Source organism: Saimiri boliviensis, chromosome 17 (genome assembly GCF_048565385.1).
Source record: "Saimiri boliviensis isolate mSaiBol1 chromosome 17, mSaiBol1.pri, whole genome shotgun sequence".
NCBI classification, from domain to species: domain Eukaryota; kingdom Metazoa; phylum Chordata; class Mammalia; order Primates; family Cebidae; genus Saimiri; species Saimiri boliviensis.
Window position 1 is genome coordinate 32046911 of NC_133465.1, and position 26134 is coordinate 32073044.

At 52.2% G+C, this 26134-nt stretch overlaps 2 protein-coding genes across 15 annotated transcripts in view; both read left to right on the top strand.

The window, feature by feature from the left end:
* Window positions 1–1895: 1895 nt before the first annotated feature.
* On the top strand, window positions 1896–18352 carry PLD2 (phospholipase D2). 2 transcript variants are annotated; one of them, XM_003931384.3, is made up of 25 exons: window positions 1896–2002; window positions 2546–2655; window positions 2758–2888; window positions 3048–3190; window positions 3869–3974; window positions 4079–4144; window positions 4275–4333; window positions 4473–4565; window positions 4659–4811; window positions 5875–6024; window positions 10015–10098; window positions 10242–10320; window positions 11083–11193; window positions 11354–11524; window positions 12513–12639; window positions 12826–12944; window positions 13036–13149; window positions 13285–13389; window positions 13599–13687; window positions 13795–13908; window positions 14069–14118; window positions 14390–14524; window positions 15050–15203; window positions 16473–16587; window positions 17429–18352. In XM_003931384.3, exons 2-25 carry the CDS (start codon window positions 2547–2549, stop codon window positions 17651–17653), a joined length of 2802 nt encoding a protein of 933 aa, XP_003931433.1. In that variant the 5' UTR covers window positions 1896–2002; window position 2546; the 3' UTR covers window positions 17654–18352. The 2 variants fall into 2 exon arrangements, with proteins under 2 accessions (XP_003931433.1, XP_074244591.1); XM_074388490.1 differs by lacking the exons at window positions 1896–2002; window positions 2758–2888 and having other exon boundaries at window positions 2574–2655; window positions 17429–18350.
* Window positions 18353–23948: 5596 nt separating this feature from the next.
* MINK1 (misshapen like kinase 1) overlaps window positions 23949–26134 on the top strand; it is a 65533-nt gene continuing 63347 nt past the window's right edge. For 9 of the 13 annotated variants that reach the window (XM_010342004.3, XM_010342010.3, XM_039476120.2 and 6 more), the window contains exon 1: window positions 23950–24257. In XM_010342004.3, coding sequence (XP_010340306.1) covers window positions 24201–24257 — 57 coding nt within the window. In that variant the 5' untranslated portion in view covers window positions 23950–24200. Of the gene's footprint in view, window positions 24258–26134 lie in introns of all 13 variants that reach the window. The other 4 variants (XM_010342001.3, XM_010342002.3, XM_010342007.3 and 1 more) reach the window with 1 other exon arrangement.

Here is a 26134-nt window from a genome sequence, read left to right on the forward strand (position 1 = left end):
CCCCAGAATCTACTCTTTTTTTTTTTTTTTTTTTTTTTTTTTTCTGAGACAGACTCTCACTTTGTTGCCAGGCACCACAGGTATGGTGGTGGGCATTTGTAATCTCAGCTATTTGGGAGGCTGAGGCAGGAGAATCACTTGAACCTGAGAGGCAGAGGTTGCAGTGAGCCAAGATCACGCCGTTGCACTCCAGCCTGGGCAACAAGATCGAGACTCAAAAATAAAAAATAAATAAATAAATAAAAAAGTTTATATAGGTTAGGCACTGTGGCTCACACCTGTAATCCCAGCACTTTGGAAGGCCAAGGTAGGAGGTTCCCTTGAGTCCAAGAGTTCAAGATCAGCCTGCGAAACGTGGCAAGACCTTGACCCTACAAAAAATTTTAAAAATTAGCTGGGCATGGTGGTATGTGTCTGTAGTCTCAGCTACTTGGGAGGCTGAGGCGGGATGATTGTTTGAGCCTGGGGAAATCTAGAGTGAAACAACCATTTCGAAAAAATCGCCTGGCAGTTTCTCGTAAGTTAAACATACACTTAGATGATAGAACAACTCCACTCCTACTTACCCCAGATAAATGAAAACTATCCACTCACAGACTTACAGGAATGTTTGCAGGAGCTTTTTTTTTTTTTTTTGAGACGGAGTTTCGCTCTTGTTACTCAGGCTGGAGTGCAATGGCGCCATCTCGGCTCACCGCAACCTCCGTCTCCTGGGTTCAAGCAATTCTCCTGCCTTAGCCTCCCGAGTAGCTGGGACTACAGGCGCGCACCACCATGCCCAGTTAATTTTTTTTATTTTTTATTTTTAGTAGAGACGGGGTTTCACCATGTTGACCAGGATGGTCTCGATCTCTTGACCTCGTGATCCACCTGTCTTGGCCTCCCAAAGTGCTGGGATTATAGGCTTGAGCCACCGTGCCCGGCAGAGCTTCATTATTATTTGTTTGTTTGTTTATTTATTTGAGACGCTCTGCCACCCAGGCTAGAGTCACTGCAGCCTCTGCCTCCTGGGTTCATGCGATTCTCCTGCCTCAGACTCCCAAGTGGCTGGGACTACAGGCGTGCACCACCATGCCCGGCTAATTTTTGTATTTTTAAAGTAGAGAAGGGTTTCTCTATGTTGGCCAGACTGGTCTCGAACTCCTGACCTCGTGATCCGCCTGCTTTGGCTCCCAAAGTGCTGCGATTACAGCTGTGAGCCACCCCGGCCTGCAGGAGCTTTATTAACAACAGACAAAACTAGAAACCCATATGTCTATCAAAAGAAGAGACAAATCTGCTTTTTAAAAAAGATTGAAATACCCAAAGAGATTTTGTTTCCCCCTAGACTGCCAATTCCAGCGAAGCAAGCTCCGTAACCATCTTACTTACTACCTTACTCTCAGTGTCTGGCACGGAGTAAGCACGCAATAAATGTTTGGTGAATGAAAGAATGCCCGCTCTCATACACTAATGGGTTTATAGCCACCAGCCCTCGGGCCTTTTACGCCCTCATTCCTTCCAGGTACAAACGCTATCCGGGCTAGGCTGAATGTGGCTCGCAGCGGGCCGGGGAGTGGGGCACCCACCGGCTGCTCCCGCAGCGGAGGCGCGTCCCCCAGGACCCAAGCAGCGTCCGCGGCTGGAAGGTCCCGGGACTGGCACCGAGCGGAGGGATGCGCGCAGAGCGGGTCCTGGGAGGAGGCGGCCGGGCACGCTGGGACCGACAGCGCGGGACGCCCCGACGCCGGGCAGCACTTGCCGGCGGCACCGAGGGGACCTTGCAGGCCCGCATAGCACAGGGCGGCCCCAGGGCTCCCGGCGGCGCGCGGGGCGGCGGGGGCGGGACAGGACAGACGAGAATCCCGCGGAGGTGAGGCCCGGGGCCGTCCCGCCCCCGAGGGCAGGCCCTGAGCCCCGGCCCCGCCCCGGCCCGCTGGGGCGTGGGCTCCGGCTGCTACTCCGCTTTGCTCTCTTGGCTTGGCTTCGGGAACCCGCGCGGGCGCAGGCTCCGACTGCCAGGGTGAGAGGGCCGTGAAGGGGCGCGCGGGGGTGCCGGGCCCAGGAAATCGTGGGGGGAGGGAACAGGCTCGGGCTGCGGGGTCTCCACACTCAGCTGCACACTCAGATTTCGGGGTTGCTCCCCGCCCTCGGTGGGGATCGCGTAACTTCCTCATTCCCACCTGGACCCCCTGCCCGGCCCCCCTGGCCTGGCGTGAGCCCCGCAGCTCCGCGCTCTCCGACCGCCTTGGGCCGCTTCCCCGCACAGCTGCTGCGCAGCCCCAGGTCGGAGCCTTCCGGTCCTGGCTGGGTGTTCCCCCGGGCTCTGGTTACGGGATGGGGCGGGGGCTAGGGACTGGGACTGGGATTGCGGATGAGGGATTAAGGTAGGGGATGGGGCCCAGAAGGGGGTCGGTGGGGCGTTGCAAACTGGGCGGGCGTCGTCAGAGGGGCGGTCAGGAGTCCGTAGGGGGAAGGGAAGGACCTGCAAGAGAGGGAGGGCTGTGAGAGTTAGGATGGCGGGGCGGGTTCAGCTTGCCTCCCTGAGGCTTCCCCGTATTCCTAGGATGACGGCGACCCCTGAGAGCCTCTTCCCCACTGGGGACGACCTGGACTCCAGCCAGCTCCAGATGGAGTCCGATGAGGTGGACACTCTGAGAGAGGGAGAGGACCCAGGTACACAGGGAATGTGGATGGCCTGCAGGGAGGAGAGGCGGGGCGGAGCCCGTGGGCTGGGGCCTACTGGGGTCTGCGCTCCTTGACTTTCTTTCCTCCCAGCCGACCGGATGCACCCGTTTCTGGCCATCTATGATCTTCAGCCTCTGAAAGTGCACCCCTTGGTGTTTGCAACTGGGGTCCCTGTCACAGCCCAGGTGGTGGGCACTGAAAGATATACCAGCGGCTCCAAGGTGGCCAGACTGGCCCCAGGGAGGGGGAAAGGGAGGGCGGGCCAGGGTGGATCCAAGGTGGCTGGGCTGGCGCTAGGGAGGCGTGAAAGGGAAGGCTGGCCAGAGTTGGGAGGCAGGGACCCACGCAGGGAACATCCGTTCAGTTTGTCACACCCCTAGGTGGGAACCTGCACGCTGTATTCTGTCCGCTTGACTCACGGCGACTTTACCTGGACAACCAAGAAGAAGTTCCGTCATTTTCAGGAGCTGCATCGGGACCTCCTGAGACATAAAGTCTTGATGAGTCTGCTCCCTCTGGCTCGGTGAGGGGGACCGAACTGCTTCCTGTAGAGGGCAGGTGCCCCCCACCCTCCTTTCTGTGTCTGCCCTCCTCCCCTGCCGCCGGGCCACAGCCTTTCCTCCTTGCAGTGGCTCTGGCCACTGGGCCACCTCCCCTGACCCCAGTTACCAGGAAACTTTTCCTGCTCAGCTTTCCCTGTCCATGGTTCTGTGCCAGCATCTCAGCCGGGCTGGATGCCCAAAATGTCCTTGGCAGCGTCACCCTTTTCTAGTCTCCATTCCCAGGATAGGGGGCCTTCCTTTTGCCAGCCTCTAGGCCTTTTTGTTTTTGACAAGGTGTCCTTCTGTCACCCAGGCTAGAATTCAGTGGTATGATCTTGGCTCACTGCAACTTCCTGGGCTCAAGCCATCCTCCTACCTCAGCCTCCTGAGTAGCTGGGACCACAGCCACCACACCCAGCTAATTTTTGCATATTTTGTAGAGATGGGGTTCCACTATATTGCCCAGGCTAGTCTCAAATTCCTGAGCTCAAGTGATCCACCCACCTTGGTCTCCCCAAGTGCTGGGATTACAGGCATGAGCCACCACCCCTGGCCACCTCCAGGCCTCTTTTCCTCCAAGCCCCCGTCTCCAGTGTTTTCAAGAACTGGAGCACCCAGCCTCCCAGCTCATACCTGACCCTCATCTATCCTTTCTACAGTTTTGCTGTTGCCTATTCTCCAGCCCGAGAGGCAGCCAACAGAGAGATGCCCTCTCTACCCCGAGCAGGTCCTGAGGGCTCCACCAGACATGCAGCCAGCAAACAGGTGGGACCAGACACCAGGTCCTCCGGGAAGGCATTGGAGGTGCAAATGGCTCTGGTCCCATCTGTCTCTCTCTCTCTCTCTCTCTTCTCTCATCCCCACTTCAGAAATACCTGGAGAATTACCTCAATCGCCTCTTGACCATGTCTTTCTATCGCAACTACCATGCCCTGGTAAGGTCCAGGAACGAATTTTAGATGTGGAGCAGGATAATCAGACCTGCAGTGAGAGAGAGCCAGAGACCCCAACGTCTGAGGGGCTGACAGCCAGGTGTCTCCTCTGGGCTTTTGTTTTCCTCTACAGACAGAGTTCCTGGAAGTCAGTCAGCTGTCCTTTATCCCAGACCTGGGCTGCAAAGGACTGTGAGTGTCTGGCACCCTTCACCCCGCCATCTGTAGACATCACTGTTAATTTCTCCCTGTCTGAGAACGGGGCAAGCTGTGCAAGGTGGGCTGGCAGTCTGGAGTCCTCATCCACCATCTCTTCCTGATTGTCCCACAGGGAGGGGATGATCCGGAAGCGCTCAGGTGGCCACCGAGTTCCTGGCCTCACCTGCTGTGGCCGAGACCAAGTTTGTTATCGCTGGTCCAAGAGGTATGGGCTGTGGCCGAGCAGCTGGGCAGTGGGTAGGGGTGAGGAAGGAAATTGCAAGGGCAAAGAGGAACACAGGGAGCCCTTCTGCTCTAGGTGGCTGGTGGTGAAGGATTCCTTCCTGCTGTACATGTGCCTCGAGACGGGCGCCATCTCATTTGTTCAGCTCTTTGACCCTGGCTTTGAGGTGCAGGTGGGGAAACGGAGCACAGAGGCACGGTACGGCGTACGGATCGACACCTCCCACAGGTAAGCTCTCTCCCTGGTGTGAGAGACAGCTGGTGAGTGGTGAGCCAGCCCACAGCCCTACCTGGACTTGAGTAAGAGATACCACAGGAGGCAGGGCGTGGTGGCTCACGCCTATAATCCCAGCACTTTGGGAGGCCGAGGCGGGTGGATCACAAGGTCAGGAGTTCGAGACCAGCCTGGCCAATTTGGTGAAACCCTGTCTCTACTAAAATACAAAAAATTAGCCGGGCATGGTGGTGCACACCTGTAGTCCCAGCTACTCAGGAGGCTGAGGCAGGGGAATCACTTGAACCCAGGAGGCGGAGGTTGCAGTGAGACGTGATCAAGCAGCTACTACACTCCAGCCTGGCGACACAGCGAGACTGTCTCAAAAAAAAAAAAAGAGACCACAGGAGAGAGGAAGGGTTTTCCACCTCCCTGGATCCGGAAATAGTTTTGAATCGGGGAACTGGTCCAGCCAGATGCTTGGGACTGCTCCTAGCATCTGGGCTCAGAGAAAGGGGGTTGGTAGAAGTCTGGGAAAGGAACTGCTGACACAAAGAAAATTCCATTTGTTCATTTGTTCATTCTACAAACCTAAGTGCCTGGTACAATACTAGGATCCAACTATGAGTAGGGCAGATATGGCCAGGCAAGGTGGCTCATGCCAGTAATCCCAGTACTTTGGGAGGTGGAGGCAGGTGGATCACCTGAGGTCAGGAGTTCAAGATCAGCCTGGCCAACATGGTAAAACCCCATCTCTACTTAACAAAAATTAGCCGGGCGTCATGGTGCATACCTGTAATCCCAGCTATTTGGGAGGCTAAGGCAGGAGAATCACTTGAAGCCAGGGTGGTAGGTTGCAGTGAGCCAAGATTGTGCCACTTCACTCCAGTCTGGACGAAAGAGTGAAACTCCATCTCAAAAACAAAATAAATAAATAAATAAGGCAGATCCATACAGGCCCTGTCCCTGTGTAGCTGTGATTAGGGACTAAGGGAGGAAGTGGGGAAGAAAAGGGAGGTCTTTGGGCAAGACCATAGGTAGGGAGGGCAAGGATTTAGGGTTCATCTCATTGTTCCAGGTCCTTGATTCTCAAGTGCAGCAGCTACCGGCAGGCACGGTGGTGGGCCCAAGAGATCACTGAGCTGGCACAGGGCCCTGGGAGAGACTTCCTATATCTGCACCGGCATGACAGTTACGCCCCACCCCGGCGTGGGACCTTGGCCCGGTGGTGAGACACCGACATCCTTTCTGAGCTTGTCTGTGGCCTTCTTGACCCCCTCGGTAGTCTCTGAGTCCTTCATCCTCTCTTTTATCTCCTCTGAACCCTTCCTACTTCAATGACCCACCTGGTGACTTCTTTAATTTTCTTGACCTTTGACATCTTTTTTTTTTTTCTTGAGGAGTCTCTCTGTGTCGCCAGGCTGGACTGCCGTGGTACAATCTCAGCTCACTGCAACCTCCACCTCCTGGGTTCAAGCAATTCTCCTTCCTGCCTCAGCCTCCCAAGTAGCTGGGACTACAGGCGCATGCCACCACGCCCAGCTAATTTTTGTATTTTTAGTAGAGACGGGGTTTCACCATGTTGGCCAGGATGGTCTCCATCTCTAGACCTTGTGATCCGCCTGCCTCAGCCTCCCAAAGTGTTGGGATTACAGGCATGAGCCACTGCGCCTGGCCGACTTTTGACATCTTTAACCACATTGATCTCTCTGATTTCACTCTGACCTTTCTGATCCCCAAACTGGATCATCTCTTCTGACCCTTGACCTCTCTAACCTCTTATAACCTTTTAAACCCCCCTCTACCACACTGACCCTCTCTGTTCTCTATGATCTTCTCAAATCTCTCTGATTTAGTCCTTCATTTAATAAACATTTTCTTTCTTTTTTTTGAGACGGAGTTTCGCTCTTGTTACCCAGGCTGGAGTGCAATGGCACGATCTCGGCTCACCGCAACCTCCCCCTCCTGGGTTCAGGCAATTCTCCTGCCTCAGCCTCCCGAGTAGCTGGGATTACAGGCATGTGCCACCATGCCCAGCTAATTTTTTGTATTTTTAGTAGAGACAGGGTTTCACCATGTTGACCAGGATGGTCTCGATCTCTCAACCTCGTGATCCACCCGCCTCGGCCTCCCAAAGTGCTGGGATTACAGGCTTGAGTCACCGCACTCGGCCTTAATAAACATTTTCTAAGCACCTACTAGGGCTGGCAGTAAGACACAGGCCTCTCTGGGTTAGGGAAGTAGGTGATCAAGTAATAAAACAATGTATACTTGCTGTACTGGTGATAGATAGAAGGTAACAAGCACAGACAGTGGGTACCTAACCCAGCAGGGATATCAGGACAGGTTTCCAGGAGGTGGTGACTCTGAGATAGTTTTGCTTTAAATCAGAGACTGACATTATATTAATTTTGATTTGGTTTTTGTTTTTGTTTGACACAGTGTCTTTCTCTGTCACCCAGGCTGGAGTGCTTAGTGTGATCATGGCTCACTGCAGCCTCAACCTCCCAGACTCAAATGATCCTCATGCCTCAGCCTCCTGAGTAGCTGAGACTACAGGCACACGCCACCACTACTGGGTTCAAGGGATTCTCCTGCCTTGGCCTCTCCAAAGTGCTGGGATTACAGGGATGAGCCACAGTGTGTGGCAAAACCAATCCATAATGGTGGAAATCAGATCAGTAGTTGCCTGTCACAGGGTGTGGGAAAAAGATTGCTTGTTAACAGGGCACACAAGGGAACATTCCAGGAAGATGAAAATGTCCTATATTTTGATAGTACTGTTGATTGCATGGGAACATACACTTGCTGATCCTCATGGAACTGTACAAGATAAAGAAAATGCAGAACAGTCCAGGCAGAGAAGACAGAAATAGCTCTGGGTGTCTGGGAACCACCAGGACTTATTGTTACTGAGTAAGGAGGTGCAGTCAGAGAAGAGCCTAGGAGTCAGCAGTGCCTGATCTCTCAGGGTCTGGTCTGCTAATATCACAGGCAGAGGGCAGTCATGGAAGGAGTTTGTTTTTGTTTTTTTTATGTTTTGTTTTGTTTTTTTGAGACAGAGTTTGGCTTTTGTCAAGCAGGCTGGAGAGCAATGGAGCAATCTCGGCTCACCACAACCTCCGACTCTCAGGTTCAAGCGATTCTCCTGCCTTACCCTCCTGAGTAGCTGGGATTACAGGCATGCCCCCCCACGCCTGGTTAATTTTGTATTTTCAGTAGAGACGGAGTTTCTCCATATTGGTCAGGCTGGTTTCAAACTCCTGACCTCAGGTGATCTACCAACGCTGGCCTCCCAAAGTGCTGGGATTACAGGCATGAGCCATGGCACCCGGCTGGAATTTTTTTTTTTTTTTTTTTTTTTGAGATGGTGTCTCACTCTGTTGCCCAGGCTGGAGTGCAGTAGCTCCATCTCCACTCACTGCAGTCTCTGCCTCCCGGGTTCAAGCAATTCTTCTGCCTCAGCATCCTGGGTAGTGGGGATTATAAGCATGCACCACCACGCTCAGCTAATTTTTGTATTTTTAGTAGATGTGGGGTTTCACCATGTTGGCCAGGCTGGTCATGAACTCCTGGCCTCAAGTGATCCACCCACCTTGACTTCCCAAAGTGCTGGGATTACAGGCGTGAGCCACCAGGCCTGGCCTTCCTGCATATTTTCACATGTGCATGTACATGTTACTTTTGTTTCAACATAAATGAGATCATGCACCCTCTTCTGTGATTCATTTTTTCACTTAATATATGTGTGAGAGATTAAAAACTTAGGCTATTTCTTATTTTTCACTCTTGCAAACAATGTGATGAACACAGTCTTTGCCTAAGCATTGTATAGGATATATTCCTTTTTTTTCTTTTTTTTTTTTTTTTTTAACAAGAGCTAGTTCTTGCTACTTTTAGGATACATTCCTAGAAATGTAATTACTATGTATATTTAATTATATTAAAGAGTATGTGCATTTAATATTTTGATGCTGCCGGCTACTGGCAGTGCCTCAAACCTGTAATCCCAGCACTTTGGGAGGCCGAGGAGGGTAGATCATTGGAGTCAGGAGTTCAAGACCAGCCTGGCCAACATGGCAAAAACCCATCTCTACTAAAAACACAAAAATTAGCCAGGCATGGTGGCGGGCACCTGTAATCTCAGTTACTTGGGAGGCTGAGACGGGAGAAATGCTTGAACCCAAGAGGCAGAGGTTGCAGTAAGCCAAGATTGCGTCATTGCACTCCAGCCTGGGTGACAGAGTGAGACATTGTCTCAGAAAGCTATATATATTTTACATGTATACAGTTTATATATATATATGTGTGTGTGTGTGTGTGTACATATATATAAAGCTATATAGAATATATATTTAATATATATTTTTGATACTGCCAAATTATTTCCTAAAAGTTATATTCCCATAGTCTGTGAGAATACCAATTTCCCCAGCATATTGAGTAAAATATGCTGATATTGAATGTTACCAGTTATTTTAATTATTACCAATCTAGTGGATTTAAGTGTAATTTTATCTTAATTTCTTTGTTTACTAGTGAAACTGTACATCATTTGCCATGATTGACCATTTTAATTTATCTGTGAACTGTCAGTTCTTACTCTGCTCATTTTTCAGTTGGCTTATGTGACTTTTTCTTGTCTATTCATTGGTGTTCTTTATATATGATGTATTAATCCTCCTTTAATCCATTAGGTTATTGTATCTTTTTATTTTTTTCACTTTTTTTTTTTTTTTTTTTTTTAATGGAGTCTCACTTTGTCGCTCAGGCTGGAGTGTAGTGGCATGATCTTCGCTCACCGCAACCTCTACCTCCTGGGTTCAAGCAATTCTCCTGTCTCAGACCCCTGAGTAGCTGGGATTACAGGTGTGCGCCACCATGTCCAGCTAATTTTTGTAGTTTTTAGTAGAGACAGGGTTTCACCATGTTGGCCAGGCTGGTCTCGAACTCCTGACCTAGTGGTCTGCCTGCCTCAGCTTCCTGAAGTGCTGGGATTACAGGCATGAGGCACCGCACCTGGCCTATGATTTTTATTTGTATTTAGCGCATATAGGCAAACACTATTTCGATATGTCTGATACTGCCTGTGCTCTCTGATCATTCCTGATCTTTGACCCTGCTGTCATCTCTGACCCATGACTGTCCTCCGGTCTTCACTCTCCATAGCTTTCTGGCTTCTGACTCCTCTGACCTCCTTGGCTTGGCCTCCCCCCAGGTTTGTGAATGGGGCAGGTTACTTTGCTGCTGTGGCAGATGCCATCCTTCGAGCCCAAGAGGAGATTTTCATCACAGACTGGTGGTGAGTGGGAAAAGGCCCCAACAAGAGGGGGCAAGATAGAGCCTGGGGCAGATCAGCATATGGGTCAGAGGAAGGAGCAGAAGGGGGTTGCAGCTGGTGGTCTGGAGCTTTGTTTGCCCCTAATCCACTGCCCTGAATCCCAGGTTGAGTCCTGAGGTTTACCTGAAGCGTCCAGCCCATTCAGATGACTGGAGACTGGACATTATGCTCAAGAGGAAGGCGGTGAGGAGTGCGGTCAGGCTGCAGGGGGAGAGGGTTGTCTGTGGGCGGAGGTTGATTAGCAGGGCTGCAGCGTGGGAGAAGGTAGGGATTCTGAGCCTTCAGGAGAGGGAAATGTGCCCATCCTGGTTCAGCACCTGTCAGACATCACCTCTGCCCTCTGCACTAAGGAGAACTGGCACCTTCCTCTTCATGCCTCCCTCCACCTGGCAGAGACTTCTCTCCCAGTACACATAATACTTTGTGTTATCTGGGGGTGTGCATGTCTGTCTCTCTCACTGGACTAGTTAATATCACTTGTTCCGGTACAAGGCACGGTACCTGCCATGGAGGGGGCATGTGTGGTGTTGATGGACAGGAAGAAGGATGCATGGATGATGGAGGGTGGGTGGGCAGGTGGATGGATAGAGGACAGGAACGGTGGTGGGCAGAAGGATATGAGTTGGAAAGATGGAGGGATAGGAGGGTAGGCGGGTAGATGGATGAATGATAGACGATAGATAAGAGGATGAGTAAATGCTTGGAAAGATGGATGGATGGATGGATAATGAAGGGTAGGTGGATAGATGTGTGGATGGTTGAGGGGGTGAGCACACGGATGACATTTAGTCTATGTCTGCTACAAGCAGCAAAGCAGGGCGTATGTGGCAGAGCCTCCAGGATCTCCAGAGAGGCTGGAGGGACACACATGGAAAAGGTCTGGCAATGTGGAAAGGGGCTGCTCTGGGACAGGCACTAGGATCTGATTCCCCAACTCACCACCAGGAGGAGGGTGTCCGTGTGTCCGTTCTGCTGTTTAAGGAAGTGGAATTGGCCTTGGGCATCAACAGTGGCTATAGCAAGAGGGCGCTGATGCTGCTGCACCCCAACATAAAGGTGACTCAGCCTCAGAGACCCTCCCACGTGGCAGCCCTCCTCCCCATACTGTCTCTGTTCTCTGCAGATCTCATCTTTGCATCTTTTCTCTAGCCCTCCCAGTACTTCCTGTTTTCCTCCACCTAAATCCACCCTCATGAACTCTCTATACCTGCTCCAGGTGATGCGTCACCCAAACCAAGTGACGTTGTGGGCCCATCATGAGAAGCTCCTGGTGGTGGACCAAGTGGTAGCATTCCTAGGGGGGCTGGACCTTGCCTATGGCCGCTGGGATGACCTGCACTATCGACTGACTGACCTTGGAGACTCCTCTGAATCAGCTGCCTCCCAGGTAATTCCCGCCCCACCCCCAGGCCTTCCCGAGCACCCCCAAACTCAGATAAGCTCAATCCACATCCTTTCCCAGCTCCAACCTTACCCCCTCAGTCATTCTAGGCCCTGTCCACCTCAGGGTTCCTCAGACTTTGTGGGACCCCCAAGAACCCACTTTGAAAGTACTGTAGCCAGCCCGGTGCCATGGCTCACATCTGTAATCCCAGCACTTTGGGAGGCCAAGGCAGGCGGATTACATGAGGCCTGGAGTTCAAGACCAGCCTGACCAACATGGTGAAACCCCTTCTCTACTAAAATTACAAAAAATTAGTCACACATGGTGGTGGATGCCTGTCATGAGCTACTTGGGAGGCTGAGGCAGGAGAATACCTTGAACCTGGGAGGTGGAGGTTGCAGTGAGCTGAGATCGTGCCACTGCACTCCAGCTTGGGTGAAAGAACAAGACTCTATCTCCAAAAAAACAAAAAAAGGCTGGGCGTGGTAGTGCATGCCTATAACCCTAGCACTTTGGGAGGCCAAGGCGGGTGGATCACAAGGTCAAGAGATCAAGACCATCCTGGTCAACGTGGTGAAACCCCGTCTCTACTAAAAATACAAAAATTAGCCAGGTATGGTGGCGTGCACGTGTAGTCCCAGCTACTCAGGTGGCTGAGGCAGGAGAATCGCTTGTACTCGGGAGATGGAGGCTGCAGTGAGCCGAGGTTGCGCCATTGCACTCCAGCCTGGCAACAGAGCAAGACTCCGTCTCAAACAAACAAACAAAAGAAAGTGCTGTAACCCAGTCCTTTCCCCATTTTCACTAACCCCGACCCCATTCCTCTAAGAGTGTCAAAGGTGGTTGGAGAGGAGGGCTGGGGAATGAGACCCTCTGTTTCATTCTTCCTCTGGGTCTCTCTCACTCTTGCAGTGTTCTTCCCTTTGGCCCTGGCTCTGTACAGCCCCCATGACTTCCTCTTGCCCGTCGCTTGGGTGTGTTCCCCCTACAGCCTCCCACCCCGTGCCCAGACTCATCAGCCACCCCAGACCTCTCTCATAACCAATTCTTCTGGCTGGGCAAGGACTACAGCAATCTTATCACCAAGGACTGGGTACAGCTGGACCGGCCTTTCGAAGGTGAAGCCCCCACCCGCCAAAGCCCCAGAGAGCTGAGAGCAGGGTCAGAAGCTGGGGCTGGTACTGAGAATGGGATGAGGGGGTCAAAAGTGGTACAGCCGTCCCTCTGGCAGCCTCCTCCTCCCTGCCCCAAGTGTCCCCAAGAGTCTAGCCCTGACGTCTCCCGACTTTCCCTGGGCGCCCCAGATTTCATCAACAGGGAGACGACACCTCGGATGCCATGGCGGGACGTTGGGGTGGTCGTCCATGGCCTACCTGCCCGGGACCTCGCCCGGCACTTCATCCAGCGCTGGAATTTCACCAAGGTGCTCGTTCCCTCTGGTAGGGGCTAGAACAAGGGAGGGAGCCAGGGGCAGCTTGCCACCTCCTGCTGACTCTGCCATCCCTCCACTTCAGACCACCAAGGCCAAGTACAAGATTCCCACATACCCCTACCTGCTTCCCAAGTCTACCTGCACTGCCAACCAGCTCCCCTTCACACTCCCAGGGGGGCAGTGCACCACTGTGCAGGTGAGGCCCCCCATTTCAGCTAGCACCCTCTCCACCTCCTTCAGCCCAACACCCTAACCCACTCTCCCTGGTGTGAGAGCCCCCCACACTCTCCTCTCCTGGGGTTAGGAAGCAGTCGCATTCACCATTCCCTAGGTCTTGCGGTCAGTGGACCGCTGGTCAGCAGGGACTCTGGAGAACTCCATCCTCAATGCCTATCTGCACACCATCAGGGAGAGCCGGCACTTCCTCTACATCGAGGTCTGACTGGGAGAAGGGTGGGGAGAGTGTGGAAGGGATGGCCCAGGAGAGAGACCGGGGGAATCAGTGGAGTCATTCATCAAGGGCTGGTGGAGCTGTGCCTAGAACAGAAGCAGACACCCGGAACCTGGGAGTGGAGACCAGGGCTGGAGGCCGAGGACAGGGCCAGGGGCCAGGCTGATGAAGTCTGTCTCTGGTTCTTGCCCCAGAATCAGTTCTTCATTAGCTGCTCAGATGGGCGGACGGTTCTGAACAAGGTGGGCGATGAGATTGTGGACAGAATCCTGAAGGCCCACAAGTAAGGTGGACTGTCAGGAAGGTGGGGACTGTGGGTGTGGTTTGAGCCCAGTTGAAGGGGGTGGGGTTTAAGGGACTAGTCACACCTCTGACTCCACCCCTTCTCAGACAGGGGCAGTGTTTCCGAGTCTACGTGCTTTTGCCTTTACTCCCTGGCTTCCAGGGTGACATCTCCACAGGTGGTGGCAACTCCATCCAGGCCATTCTGCACTTTACTTACAGGTGACCCCCCAGGCAGACTCAATCTCTCAATGGCCCCATCCCACCTGTGTCTCCCTCCTGATTCTGTCCTGATCCCTTTCTGCTGGAGCTTAAAGGAGGCCCCCCTCCCCTGACCTTCCTCTGCCAGCCTCCACTTCTTTCCCCTTTTCGTTTATCTCAGGACCCTGTGTCGTGGGGAGTATTCAATCCTGCATCGCCTCAAAGCAGCCAGTGAGTGCTGGGGGCTGGAGACACAAGCCCTGGACCCCTGGGAGAGAGAGATTGGGGCGCTGGAGGCCTGGGGGTGGGAGGGGAGGCTGTCATTCCTGTGTGCCTCTGAGGTTATACAGACCATAGCTGGCCTTTCACTGCAGGGAGAAGTAGCTAGACCAGACTCTAGCTACTCTCCCTAGAGTGAGAGGAGGTGGGACGGGGCCACGTCTGCACACAGAGCAAGCTCTCCCCTCACTTCCCCTCTTCTCACCCCCTCTCTTATATGCAGTGGGAACAGCATGGCGGGACTATATTTCCATCTGCGGGCTTCGTACACATGGAGAGCTGGGCGGGCACCCAGTCTCAGAGCTCATCTACATCCACAGCAAAATGCTCATTGCAGATGACCAGATAGTCATCATAGGTCAGTGCTGGATCTGGGCCCCTGGCGGGGAGAGGGTATGGGGACAGGCAAAGAGATGAGAGGATGGGGTGACAGAGACTATGGCTAAGGCTCATGTAGGGGTGGGTGGAGGATCCACAAAGAATTTGTGTGTGTGTGTGTTCTGGCCTGGCATACCTGTAATCCCAGTACTTTGGGAGGCCGAGTCAGGCAGATCACGAGGTCAAGAGATTGAGACCAGCCTGACCAACACGGTGAAACCCCATCTCTACTAAAAATACAAAAATTAGCTGGGTGTGGTGGCACACACCTGTAATCCCAACTACTTTGGAGGCTGAGGTGGAAGAATCGCTTGGACCCGGGAGGCAGAGGTTGCAGTGAGCCGAGATCATGCCACAGCACTCCAGCCTGGCGACAGGGAAACTATTTCAAAAATAAAAATAAAAATAAAAAGGTGTGTGCAGGCCAGTGCTTTGGTTGACGGGATAGGGTACTTGGGGGAGTGCCCCGGCCCCAAGCAGACAGTGTGCCCCACATCCACCCCAGGTTCTGCAAACATCAATGACCGGAGTTTGCTGGGGAAGCGGGACAGTGAGCTGGCGGTGCTGATCGAGGACACAGAGACGGAACCATCCCTCATGAATGGGGCAGAGTATCAGGCGGGCAGGTTTGCCTTGAGTTTGCGGAAGCACTGCTTCAGGTAGAGCTGGGGTGGGGTGCCACAAGGTGGGAGGGAGATGGGGGCGTCTGCCTTTTGAGCCGGACAAGAGGCAGCACTGCTTAGGTATTCCCAGAGCCAGAGGTAGAGGCAGTGCTGAATTCCCAATAGGCAAGACTAATCAGTTTAGAGTATCCGCAAAGCGTGAACACCAAAAAAGTGAGAAAAAAAAAATAGTTTAAAAATAATTTTTCTCACAGGTTCTGAGGATTGGGAAAAATTTAAAGTAAAAATAATTTTTTAAAGCATCAAGGTAGTCATCAAAGTGGAGACAAATCAGAACTCCATTGGCTTCTTTTATACTTATTTTACTATTTTATATTGCATTTATCTTGTTTGCATTTATTTTGTTTTTGTTTGTTCATTTGTTTTGAGATGGGGCCTTGCTCTGTGCAGCACGGTGACCACAGCTCACTGCAGCCTTGGCTTCCTGGGCTCAAGTGATCCTCCCACCTCAGTCTCCCAAGTAACTGGGATTACAGGCACACACCACCACACCTGGCTAATTTTTGTATTTTTTGTAGTGATGGGGTTTTGCCATATTGCCCAGGCTAGTCTTGAATTCTTGAGCTCAGGCAATCCACCACCCTCATCCTCCCAAAGTGCTGGGAATACAGGTGTGAGCCACGTGCCCAGCCAATTTTGAATTACCTGAGTAAGGGCCGGGTGAGGTGGCTCACACCTGTAATCACAGTACTTTGGGAGACTGAGGTGGACGGATCACCTGAAGTCAGGAGTTCGAGACCAGCTGACCAACATGGAGAAACTTCATCTCTACTAAAATTACAAAATTAGCCAGGCGAGGTGGCATATGGCCGTAATCCCAGCTACTCAGGAGGCTGAGGCAGGAGAATCACTTGAACCCAGGAGGCAGAGGTTTCAGTTAGCCGAGATTGTACCATTGCACTTCAGCCGGGGCAACAAGAGCAAAACTCCATCTCAAAAAAACCACACACACACACACACACACACACACACACACAAATTACCCGGGCATGGTGGTGCATGCCCTTGTAGTCTCAGCTACTTAGGAGGCTGAGGCAGGAGAATTGCTTGAACCTGGGAGGTGGAGGTTTCGGTGAGCTGAGACTGTGCCACTGCACTCCAGCCTGGGCAACAAAGCAAGACTCCATCTCAAAAAAATAATAAAGAAAGAAAGAAAGAACCTGAGTAGAGACAATGTAACTTTTCTGATACTCAGGTTCTCTAACGGTCTTAATCTGGCCCCGCTGGGACCCCTTTTTGTTATAGTGTGATTCTTGGAGCAAATGCCCGGCCAGACTTGGATCTCCGAGACCCCGTCTGTGATGACTTCTTCCAGTTGTGGCAAGAGACAGCTGAGAGCAATGCCACTATCTATGAGCAGGTGGGAACTTGGGAGGGTAGGGGGAGAGTGGCCTGGGGAAATTTACAGATTATCCTGCTCAGGGTAGGATGGAGAGAAGCCCAATCACACAATCATTCTTAGAAGGGGGATGAGGGCCTGGGGCATTTGCTATCAAGAGATTTAGTGGTCCTGGCTGGGCATGGTGGCTCGCGCCTATAATCCCAGCACTTTGGGAGGCCAAGGCAGGTGGATCACCTGAGGTCAGGAGATCGAGACCAGCCTGGCCAACATGGTGAAACCTTGTCTCTACTAAAAATACAAAAAAATTAGCTGGGTGTGGCTGGGAGGCTGAAGCAGAAGAATTGCTTGAACTCGGGAGGCGGAGACTTTAGTGATCCAAGATCTTGCCATTACACTCCAGCCTGGGCAACAAGAGCGAAATTCCACCTCGGGAAAAAAAAAAAAAAGTACAAGCTAGGTGCAGTGGCATATGCCTGTAATCCCAGCACTCTGGGAGGCCGAGGCGGGCGGATCACATCAGGAGATCGAGACCATCCTGGCTAACATGCTGAAACCCCATCTCTACTAAAAATACAAAAAAGCTAGACGTGGTGGCAGGTGCCTGGGAGGCTGAGGCAGGATAATCACTTGAACCTGGGAGGCAGAGATTGCAGTGAGCGGAGTTGACGTCATTGCACACCAGCCTGGGCAACAAGAGTGAAACTCTTTCTCAGAAAAAAAAAAAAAAAAAGAGAGTTAGTAGCCCAGGGTCAATGAGGGTGGGGAGAGATGGTATGGGGGAAGAGGTCTAGCCTAGCTGGACTCAGATTGTTGGGAGAGTCTCCCCAAGCCTTACTGGCATCCATGCCTTTGCCCACAGATCTTCCGCTGCCTGCCATCCAATGCCACGCGTTCCCTGCGGACACTCCGGGAGTACGTGGCCGTGGAGCCCCTGGCCACGGTCAGTCCACCCTTGGCTCTGTCTGAGCTCACCCAGGTCCAGGGTCACCTGGTCCACTTCCCACTCAAGTTCCTAGAGGATGAATCTTTGCTGCCCCCACTGGGTAGCAAGGAGGGCATGATCCCCCTGGAAGTGTGGACATAGTTGAGGTCCCTATCGGGAAGAGGTCACCAGCTTCTGTGCCCCACTAGGTCGGGCTCCCTGCCCTTTAACCCCAAGGACTGAGAGCAGTGCCCTTTGAGATCTGGGGAGGCAGGCATCCCTGTAGGGGACTAGAGATGTCACCGAGGACCCTTCCTTGAGAAATAGCTGAAGAGGGCACTCCCAACCTTGGGCTAGGGAGGCAGGAGAGAGTTCCAGAGAAACTCACCCTCCCTGCCGCCCATTGCAAACCACTTCTACATGCTGCAGAGGAGAAGCACAACTCCTGCCAGGGTGAGCAGGGTTCAAGCCTCTTATTCCAGAAGAGGGCTCTGCCCAGGCCATAGTACCCATTCTTCCCTTCCTCCTTCTGCCCTGGAACCCCCTCCCTGTCCCAGGGCCTCTCCCAGCCCAGTGCTGCCAAGGTGGAGGGAAGGGGAAAGCCACTTCTGGCTGCAGCCCCCACCCAGGGTAGGAAGGAGGCACATTAACTCCCTCCTCTAGCCTGCTCACAGACACTAACTTTGTATCTGTTCAATAAGCATTTCAAAAATAAAGGTGTAGAAAAGGTTCATGCGTCCTCCTTGGAGGAATGAACGAAGTGCTTGTTCCAGCCTCCCATTCCTGCTTACATGGGGCACCAGTCCCCTTCACCCCTCCACCTTACCTCCATCCTACTCCTTCCTCTTCTTCCTCTCTCTCTCTCTCTCTCTCTCTCTCTCTCTCTTCTTGAGACAGAGTCCTGCTCTGTCGCCCAGGCTGAAATGCAATGGTGCAATTTCAGCTCACTGCAACCTCTACCTCCCAGGTTCAAGCAATTCTCCTGCCTCAGCCTCCCGAGTAGCTGGGATTATAGGCACCTGCCACTACACTTGGCTAATTTTTTTTGTATTTTTAATAGAGATGGGGTTTCTACAGTTGGTCAGGCTGGTCTTGAACTCCTGACCTCAGGTAATCTGCCCACCTAGGCCTCCCAAACTGCTGGGATGACAGGCGTGAGCCACCATGCCCGGCCCCCACCCTACTCCTTTCTTCCTTCTCCTGTCTCCACCTCTGTTCCACTCATCTGTGGCTTCAGGAGTTCAGTCACCTGGCTCCTTAGAGGAGAATCTGCTGACACAGTGCTGCCTGGGTAGAAGGATAGGCAGGGCCCAACCATGGCACCTGGAGACCTATGGCGCTGCTGTCACAACGGCAGGTGAAGGAGATGCACCGAGAAGGACCTGGAGAGGCTGCCTCTTTTTCCAGCAACAGCTCTGGTAGAGGCTTAATGAAGCCCCTTTGGGAGAGGTTGAGGATATAGGATTGAGGTCAGGAAGAACTGGACCCAAATCCTAGACTCCTCAATGTGAAGCTAGGTGACATTGTCAAGTCATATCATTTCTCTGGGCCTCAGCGGTCGCAGCGGGGAAATGGGAATAATACTTACCTGACTAACTTTCTGTCAAGACTCAATCATTGACTTAAATATCTTTTGAGTTCCTGCTATTTGCCAATTCTGTTCTAGACTCACAGAAGTGAGTACAACAAAGTCCTCACCCTTATGGCACTTCTGTTCTGTAGCCTCACTGTCCAATACAGTAGCCACTAGCCACGTTTAACTTTTTTATTATTACTATTTTTTTTGAGACATAGTCTCGCTCTGTCACCCTGGCTGGAGTGCAGTGGTGCAATCTCGGCTCAGTGTAACCTCTGCCTCCTGGGTTCAAGTGATTCTCCTGTCTCAGCCTCCCGAGTAACTGGGACTACAGGCACGCGACATCATGCCCAGCTAATTTTTGTATTTTCAGTAGAGATGGGGTTTTGCCTAGTTGGCCAGGCTGGTCTCTAACTCTTAACCTCAGGTGATCCACCCTGAGGTGGATAAATTAAATTAAATTTTTTCAATTTAATTCAATTAAATCTAAATAGCACCCAGCCTATTTCAATTTAAGTGAATTAGAATTAAAAATTTAGGTCAGGCACAGTGGCTCATGCCTGTAATCCCAACACTTTGGGAGGCCAAGGTGGTTAGATCACCTGAGGTCAGGAATTAGAGACCAGCCTGGCCAATGTGGTGAATCCGGTTTCTACTAAAAATACAAAAGTTATCCAGGCATGGTAGCAGGTGCCTGTAATCCCAGCTACTTGGGAGATTGAGGCACGAGAATTGCTTGAACCCAGGGGGTGAAGGTTGCAGTGAGCCGAGATGGTACCACTGCACTCTAGCCTGGGTAACAGAGCAAAACTTTGCCTCAAAAAAAAAAAAAAAAAAAAAAAAAAAAATCGGTCCCCTGCACTAGCCTTATTTCAAGTTCTCAGTAGCCACTTGTTACTAGTAACTAACATACTGGACAGTGCAAGTATAGACCATTTCCACTGCACAGAGTTCTACTGGCCAGCCCTGCTCCAGAGGGAGGAGGTGGAATACATGGCACCGTCTATGGAAGTTTATTGTACATACCAAATTCAGAATGGTTACCTTCCAGGAGAGGTATACAGAGAGAATATCACTGGTAATAATGGTAACTTTTTTTGAGGTGTGGGGAAAGCAGACAGAGTCTTGTTGTGTCTCCCAGTCTGGAGTGCAATGGTACAATCACAGCTCACTGCAGCTTTGACTTCCTGGGTTCAAGCAATCCACCTCAGCCTCCAGAGTAGCTGGGACTACAGGAGCATGCCATGGTGCCCAGCTTATCTATTTATTTATTTTTGAGACAGGCTCTCACTCTGTTGCTGAGGCTGGAGTGCAGTACAGTGGTGTAGTTATGGCTGCAGCCTGGACCTCCCTGGCTCAATCGATCCTTCCACCTCAGCCTCCTGAGTAGCTGGGACTACAGGCAGGCACTGCCATGCCTGGCTAATTTTTTTTTTTTTTTTTGGTATATTTTATAGAGACAAGGTTTCATCATGTTGTCCAGGCTGATCTCAAACTCCTGAGCTCAAGTGATCCTCCCACCTCAGCCTCCCAAAGTACTGGGATTAGAGGCATGAGCCACTGTGCCTGGCTCAAAATATTATTTATTTATTTATTTTTATTTTTTTAAAAGACAGGGTTTCACCATGTTGGCCAGGCTGGTCTTGAACGCCTGACCTCAGGTGATCCGCCTGCCTCGGCCTCCCAAAGTGCTGAGATGACAGGCGTGAGCCACCACGCCTGGCCTTCAAAATATTTTCAATTATAAAAAAATGTAGCGCAAGTCCTAGCTCTTGCCCTTCATTCCCACAGCGTCACGCCCCAGTCTCAGAACTGACCACAGACACAGGAGAAAACCAAGGGGAGTGAAGTAAGGGAGATTAGGAAGCCTTCCTGGAAGAGGCATGTGCTCGGTGGCTGAAGCATGAAAAGGGGATGATGTTGTCCTGCTGAATCCTCTCGTTTAGTTAGTTCAGCCCTCCGTCCTCACAAGAAGCTACTTCTGTGCCAGAATTCTCCCCCTATAGCAGTCTCCTGGTACTAATTGGCATCCTGTTAATTAGCACTAACTGTCTCTTTCCCGAGGGGGACCATTACCTCATTCTCTGTGGAGTGAGATAGAGGCAGCAGTTGCCCCAGGCTGGAGGGGTTTGGAGGGCTTCTGCTTCACACACTCTCCTTCTCCTTTTTAGTCCTGGAGTTTTTAAATGGAGACCAACCACATGAGGTGGGGGTGGACTGTGGAAGCAGAGGGCTTACAATCAGAAAAGTTGGCTCTAAACCCAGAATGGAAAGAGTAGGCTCTATAACTTAGGCATTAGTAAATGTATTGAGGACCTAGTATATGCTAAGTGTTTTACATACATTATTTTATCCTAACCTCCCTATTACTATCATGTCCATTTTACAGATGACAGAGTTGAGCCTCTGAGAGGTTAGTGATTTGCCTAAAGCACTAACTCCAAAGTCTGTCCTTTTTCCTACTATCCCATAGTCTTGACCTTGAACGACTATAGTGTCTACCCAGACAACAGATGCCTTTGTTAGTTACTTTTTTTTTTTTTTTTTTAAGTGAGGCAGACACTCACTCTGTTGCCACTCTGGAGTGCCGTGGCACTATCTCAGCTCACCGCAACCTTGCCTGGTTCAAGTGATTCTTCTGCATTCAGCCTTCCGAGTAGCTGGGATTACAGACAGGCACACGCCACCACACCCAGATAATTTTTGTATTTTTAGTAGAGACAGGGTTTCACCCTGTCTGGTCTTGAACTCCCGACCAGGCTGGTTGGCCAGGCTGGTCTTGAACTCCCGACCTCAGGTGATCCACCTGCCTCGACCTCCCAAAGTGCTAGGATTACAGGTGTGAGCCACTGTACACAGCCAATGTTTTTTCTTTTTTTTAAATTTGAGATGGAGTCTTGCTCTGTTGCCCAGGCTGGAGTGCAGTGGTGCGGTCTCGGCTCACTGCAACCTCCATCTCCCAGGTTCAAGTGATTCTCTTGCCTCAGCCTCCCGAGTAGCTGGGATTATAGGCACCTGCCAGCACATCTGGCTAATTTTTTGTACTTTTAATAGAGCCAGGGTTTTACCATGTTGGGCAGGCTTGGCCAGGCACAGTGGCTCATGCCTGTAATCCTTGCACTTTGGTAGGCCAAGGTGGTAGATCACCTAAGGTCAGGAGTTCAAGACCAGCCTGGCCAATATGATGAAACCCGGTCTCTACCAAAAATACAAAAAAGTAGCCGGGCATGGTTGCGTGCACCAAGATGTGCCACTGCACTACAACCTGGGCAACAAGAGCAAAAACTCTGTCTAAAAAAAAAAAAAAAAAAAAAAAATCCCCACCATGTTGGCCAGGCTGGTCTCAAACTCTTGGTCTCAAGGGATCCTGTAATCTCAGCACTTTGGGAGGCCAAGGTGGGCAGATCACTTGAGGCTAGGAGTTTGAGACCAGATTGGGTGACAGAGCAAATCCCTGTCTCTACAAAACATAGCTAAATTAGCCAGGGGTAGTCGCATGCACTGCCTGTTGTCCCGGCTACTTGGGAGGCTGAGGCTGGAGGATCGCTTGAGCCCAGGAGATTGAGGTTGCAGTGAACAGAGATCATGCCATTGTACTCCAGCCTGGGCAACAGAGCAAGACTCCATCCCCCCAAAAAGAAGAAGAAGAAGAAAGGATTGACTTGAAGAAGTCAGGCAGGAAGACCAAATAGGAGATTAATGGGAACAGTGGCTTGAACAAGGGCAATGGCTCGGAAAATGGGCTGGGGATTAGGGAAGGGGGCTGACTGGATGTGCATCCAAATGCTAAGGAGAAGAGTCCAGAAAGTGTGTTCAGCTATTTTCCAAGGACTTTTAATTTAAACTTTAAGTGATGTTTATATTAAGGCTGATGGTGGGGTCTTTCAAAGAGTGTTGGTGCTGGAAGAGATCTTGAGGATCGTACAGCTGCCCCACTCAATTTCACAGGGAAAGAAAAGGCCAGAGAAGCAAAGCAATTTGCTCAAGGTCGCACAGCATGTCAGTGGCAGAACATGACTCTTGGTTCTTAGATAGCATTATTCAGCCTCCACTAAAGCTAATGGCTGTAGGTGCTGTGCCAACATGACTAGATCTGAGGTGACCCAAGCAATATTTGAAGGGATTGAACGCAGATTCCCTCTCTTCCTCTTCACCACCCCTTCCCCCACACGCGACTCCAGTCAATGAATAATTGTAGAAACAGTTCTTTTGTGCGGAACACTGTTAAAAGAGGTGCAGAGATACACGTCAGCAGTAGGATTCCTCATCCTGAGATCTCAGAACTCCTCGATGCTTCCCCCACCTGCTAGGTGAGGGTGGAAAGGGCATTCCTGAGGCAGCCGGTGCCCCTCCTCTGCCCCCCAACTCCCACGTGGTTTCTCCAGCCAAGTTCTCACGGAGTGGCCCCTCCCTCAGCGGCTCCACCGTTGCCATAGCAATTGGGTGGGTGGACAGCCCGTCCTATCTAGAGGCCACCCAGCCCTCGCGTGGGGAGTTACCATAACAACACCCTAGTAATAGAGGGGGTTGGGTACCGCCCCCTTCCCCCGCAAATGGAGAGGTGGGTGGCTTGATTGGCAGCTGGGCACACGAAAGAAGGAGGAAAAGGGAAGGAAAGGCGTCAAAGGAGATCTAAGAAGGAAATAAGGGAGAGAAAGGACAAAAAAAACAGGGAAAGAAAAGGAAACGCTAGTGCGCACGCGCGCCAGCTGGTGGGCGCGCTGCGCGGCCGCCTCGGCCGCCGCCCACTTCTTTCACGCCAGGCTTGCGCGGTCGCTCCGTCCCCGCGCGCGCCTTTCGCCGGCTCGCCTGCGCCTGCGCGCAGGTGTCGGCGCCTAGGGGGAGGGGGCCCCGGCGCGCTCGCGTCACGTTCCCTCTTCCACCCTCCCCGTGCGCGACCGCTCCGCGCCTGCGCAGCAGAGACGAGTGCCTCGGGTGGCTGGCTCCGGAGAGATAGCGCTTGTCAGTCGGTGGGTCGGTCCTCGCGCCGGCCCTCCCCCTCCCCGGTCTCCGGGGGAGGCGCCGTGGAGTCCGCCCCCGGGGTCCTCCGATGGGGGAGAAGCGGCGACGGCGGCAGTGGAATAACCGAGCCGGAGCGTGAGCGGCCCCGGTGCCCCGTTCCCCGCAGAGGCCATGGGTGACCCAGCCCCCGCCCGCAGCCTGGACGACATCGACCTGTCCGCCCTGCGGGTGAGCGCGCCGCCCCCTAGCCTCTCCCTGGTTCCTGTCCCCGCCGCTGTGGAGGGAGCGGGGTGGCTGCACGCCTCACGTGCTCCTGGGCGCCCCCTCCACCAGCCTGGGTCCCCTTGGCGACCCGTGCCCCTTTCCCCGGCTCCCGCTGCGGCTGGGTCCCCGCGCTCTGCTCCCTTCTCTAACCACTCGCTGTAGATGCTGGGAGCCAGTTCGGTCCCCACCCTGTGGTGCCCCGCCCCCACACTTCCCTGCCACCCTACCTTTACTCTGGGGTTCGGGACCCTCTGGTTTCCCCTAAACTTAGCCTCTCCCATTACCTGCAGAATCTTTATTTTGGCTCCTTATCTCCTCTCGGCCCTCTTTCCACCCTTGCCCTTACTTCTTTCTTCTTCCCCTCCTCTTCCTCGGCTCTTGGAATTTTGACTTTGCAACTGTCTCGACAGCCTCCTCTCATCCCTCTCTTTCTCGTCCACCCTTGCATCCTTTCCCTGGTCGGAATTTCAGCCACCCCACCCCACCCCTCCTGCCGTCACCCTTAATCCCACGTTCAGTTTTCCCTATCCCACACCCACTCCTCCTACCGTCACCTTCAATCCCACGTTCAGTTTTTTCTATCCTTTCTCCTGTTTCAAGTGCAGCAGTTCAGAACCAGGCATTTCCGGTCTCAGGGTCCCTGAATATTACATGACCAACTCTGCAGCGTAGCGGGGCCAGGAGCACTCGGGGAGGAGGGGAGGCATTTCTTCTCTTTGGAAACTGTAGCACGGGCTGGGAAGAGGATGTTTACAGACACACACACACACACACACACACACACACACACACACGACACAAGCTGCATGTGGTCAGGCGAAAGGTTTGGAAAGGCAGTGGGTATTTATGTTAGCTGAGAGCTGGAAGCAATGGAGACCTCTCAGGGTAGGGGCTAATTAGAAAAGTGATTGAGAGGAAGCAACTGCAGCAGGAATTTCTTGGAAATACCCGTGTATTGTCCCTTGTGGGGCACTTACACACTCTGGTGTAGCAGCCTCCTGTAGCATTTATGTTTTTCTTCAGCAGGGAGCTTTGGCTTAAGGGACAACTTAGTGATTTCAAGGTGAACACTCCAGACTATCAGCCAGGTGGTGTTTTGATCCTATGCCCTTCCAGCGCTCACCAGGCCAAGGTGTGGGGAGAGCAGGATTTCCCATCTCTAGGTTTGCTTCTCTGGAAGCCCCTGCTTGGATTGTCTTCTGGCTTTTGAGCCAGCCAGAGAACATTGCCAGAGTGGGAAAAGGCGGTCAGCCACACAGGTGCCCCGAATATGGCTGGAGGGGAGAGGGGAATTGAAGAGAGCAGAGTCATGTTGTTAATTGGATTTCTGTAGGTGACACAGTTTTTTCTTGCCATTCAGGTCATAATTTGTTTGGTGCAATGTTGGGCTATGAGACCTGACTGGAGATAAGGTGATAAATTGTTGGGGAGAGAGGATGAACGTTTAATTTCTTTGTGTACACAGGCACGTGTGTGTGTTGATGGGGAGAGGGTCTGAAGGCTTTAGGAGGGAGATTCTTAAGGTCAGCTTAGCCAGGGTTTAAACTGGGATGTCCAGGTTAGTTGGGATATAAGATGGAAATCTAGATTCTGAGTAAACGTCCCTTCATATGCTCGATTCTGGGATGAACTTCCACCTTTCCTTCCTACCTTGGTTATTGATTAACTCTGGCTACAGGTTCCTGTGGCTGGGGTGACTGAAATACAATAAAAAAATGAGTGGGTCAGCCCAGATAAGGTGGCTCACACCTGTAATCCCAGCACTTTGGGAGGCCAAGGTTGGGGGGGAGGGCATCACCTGAGGTCAGGAGTTCAAGACCAGCCTGGCCAACACGGTGAAA

Coding starts and splice junctions, on each gene's coding strand:
- PLD2 (XM_003931384.3), top strand. CDS start 2,547: ATGACGGCGACCCCTGAGAGCCTCTTCCCCACTGGGGACGACCTGGAC. Junction 2,889..3,047: donor GATATACCAGCGGCTCCAAG/GTGGCCAGACTG, acceptor TCACACCCCTAG/GTGGGAACCTGCACGCTGTA. Junction 3,975..4,078: donor GACATGCAGCCAGCAAACAG/GTGGGACCAGAC, acceptor TCCCCACTTCAG/AAATACCTGGAGAATTACCT.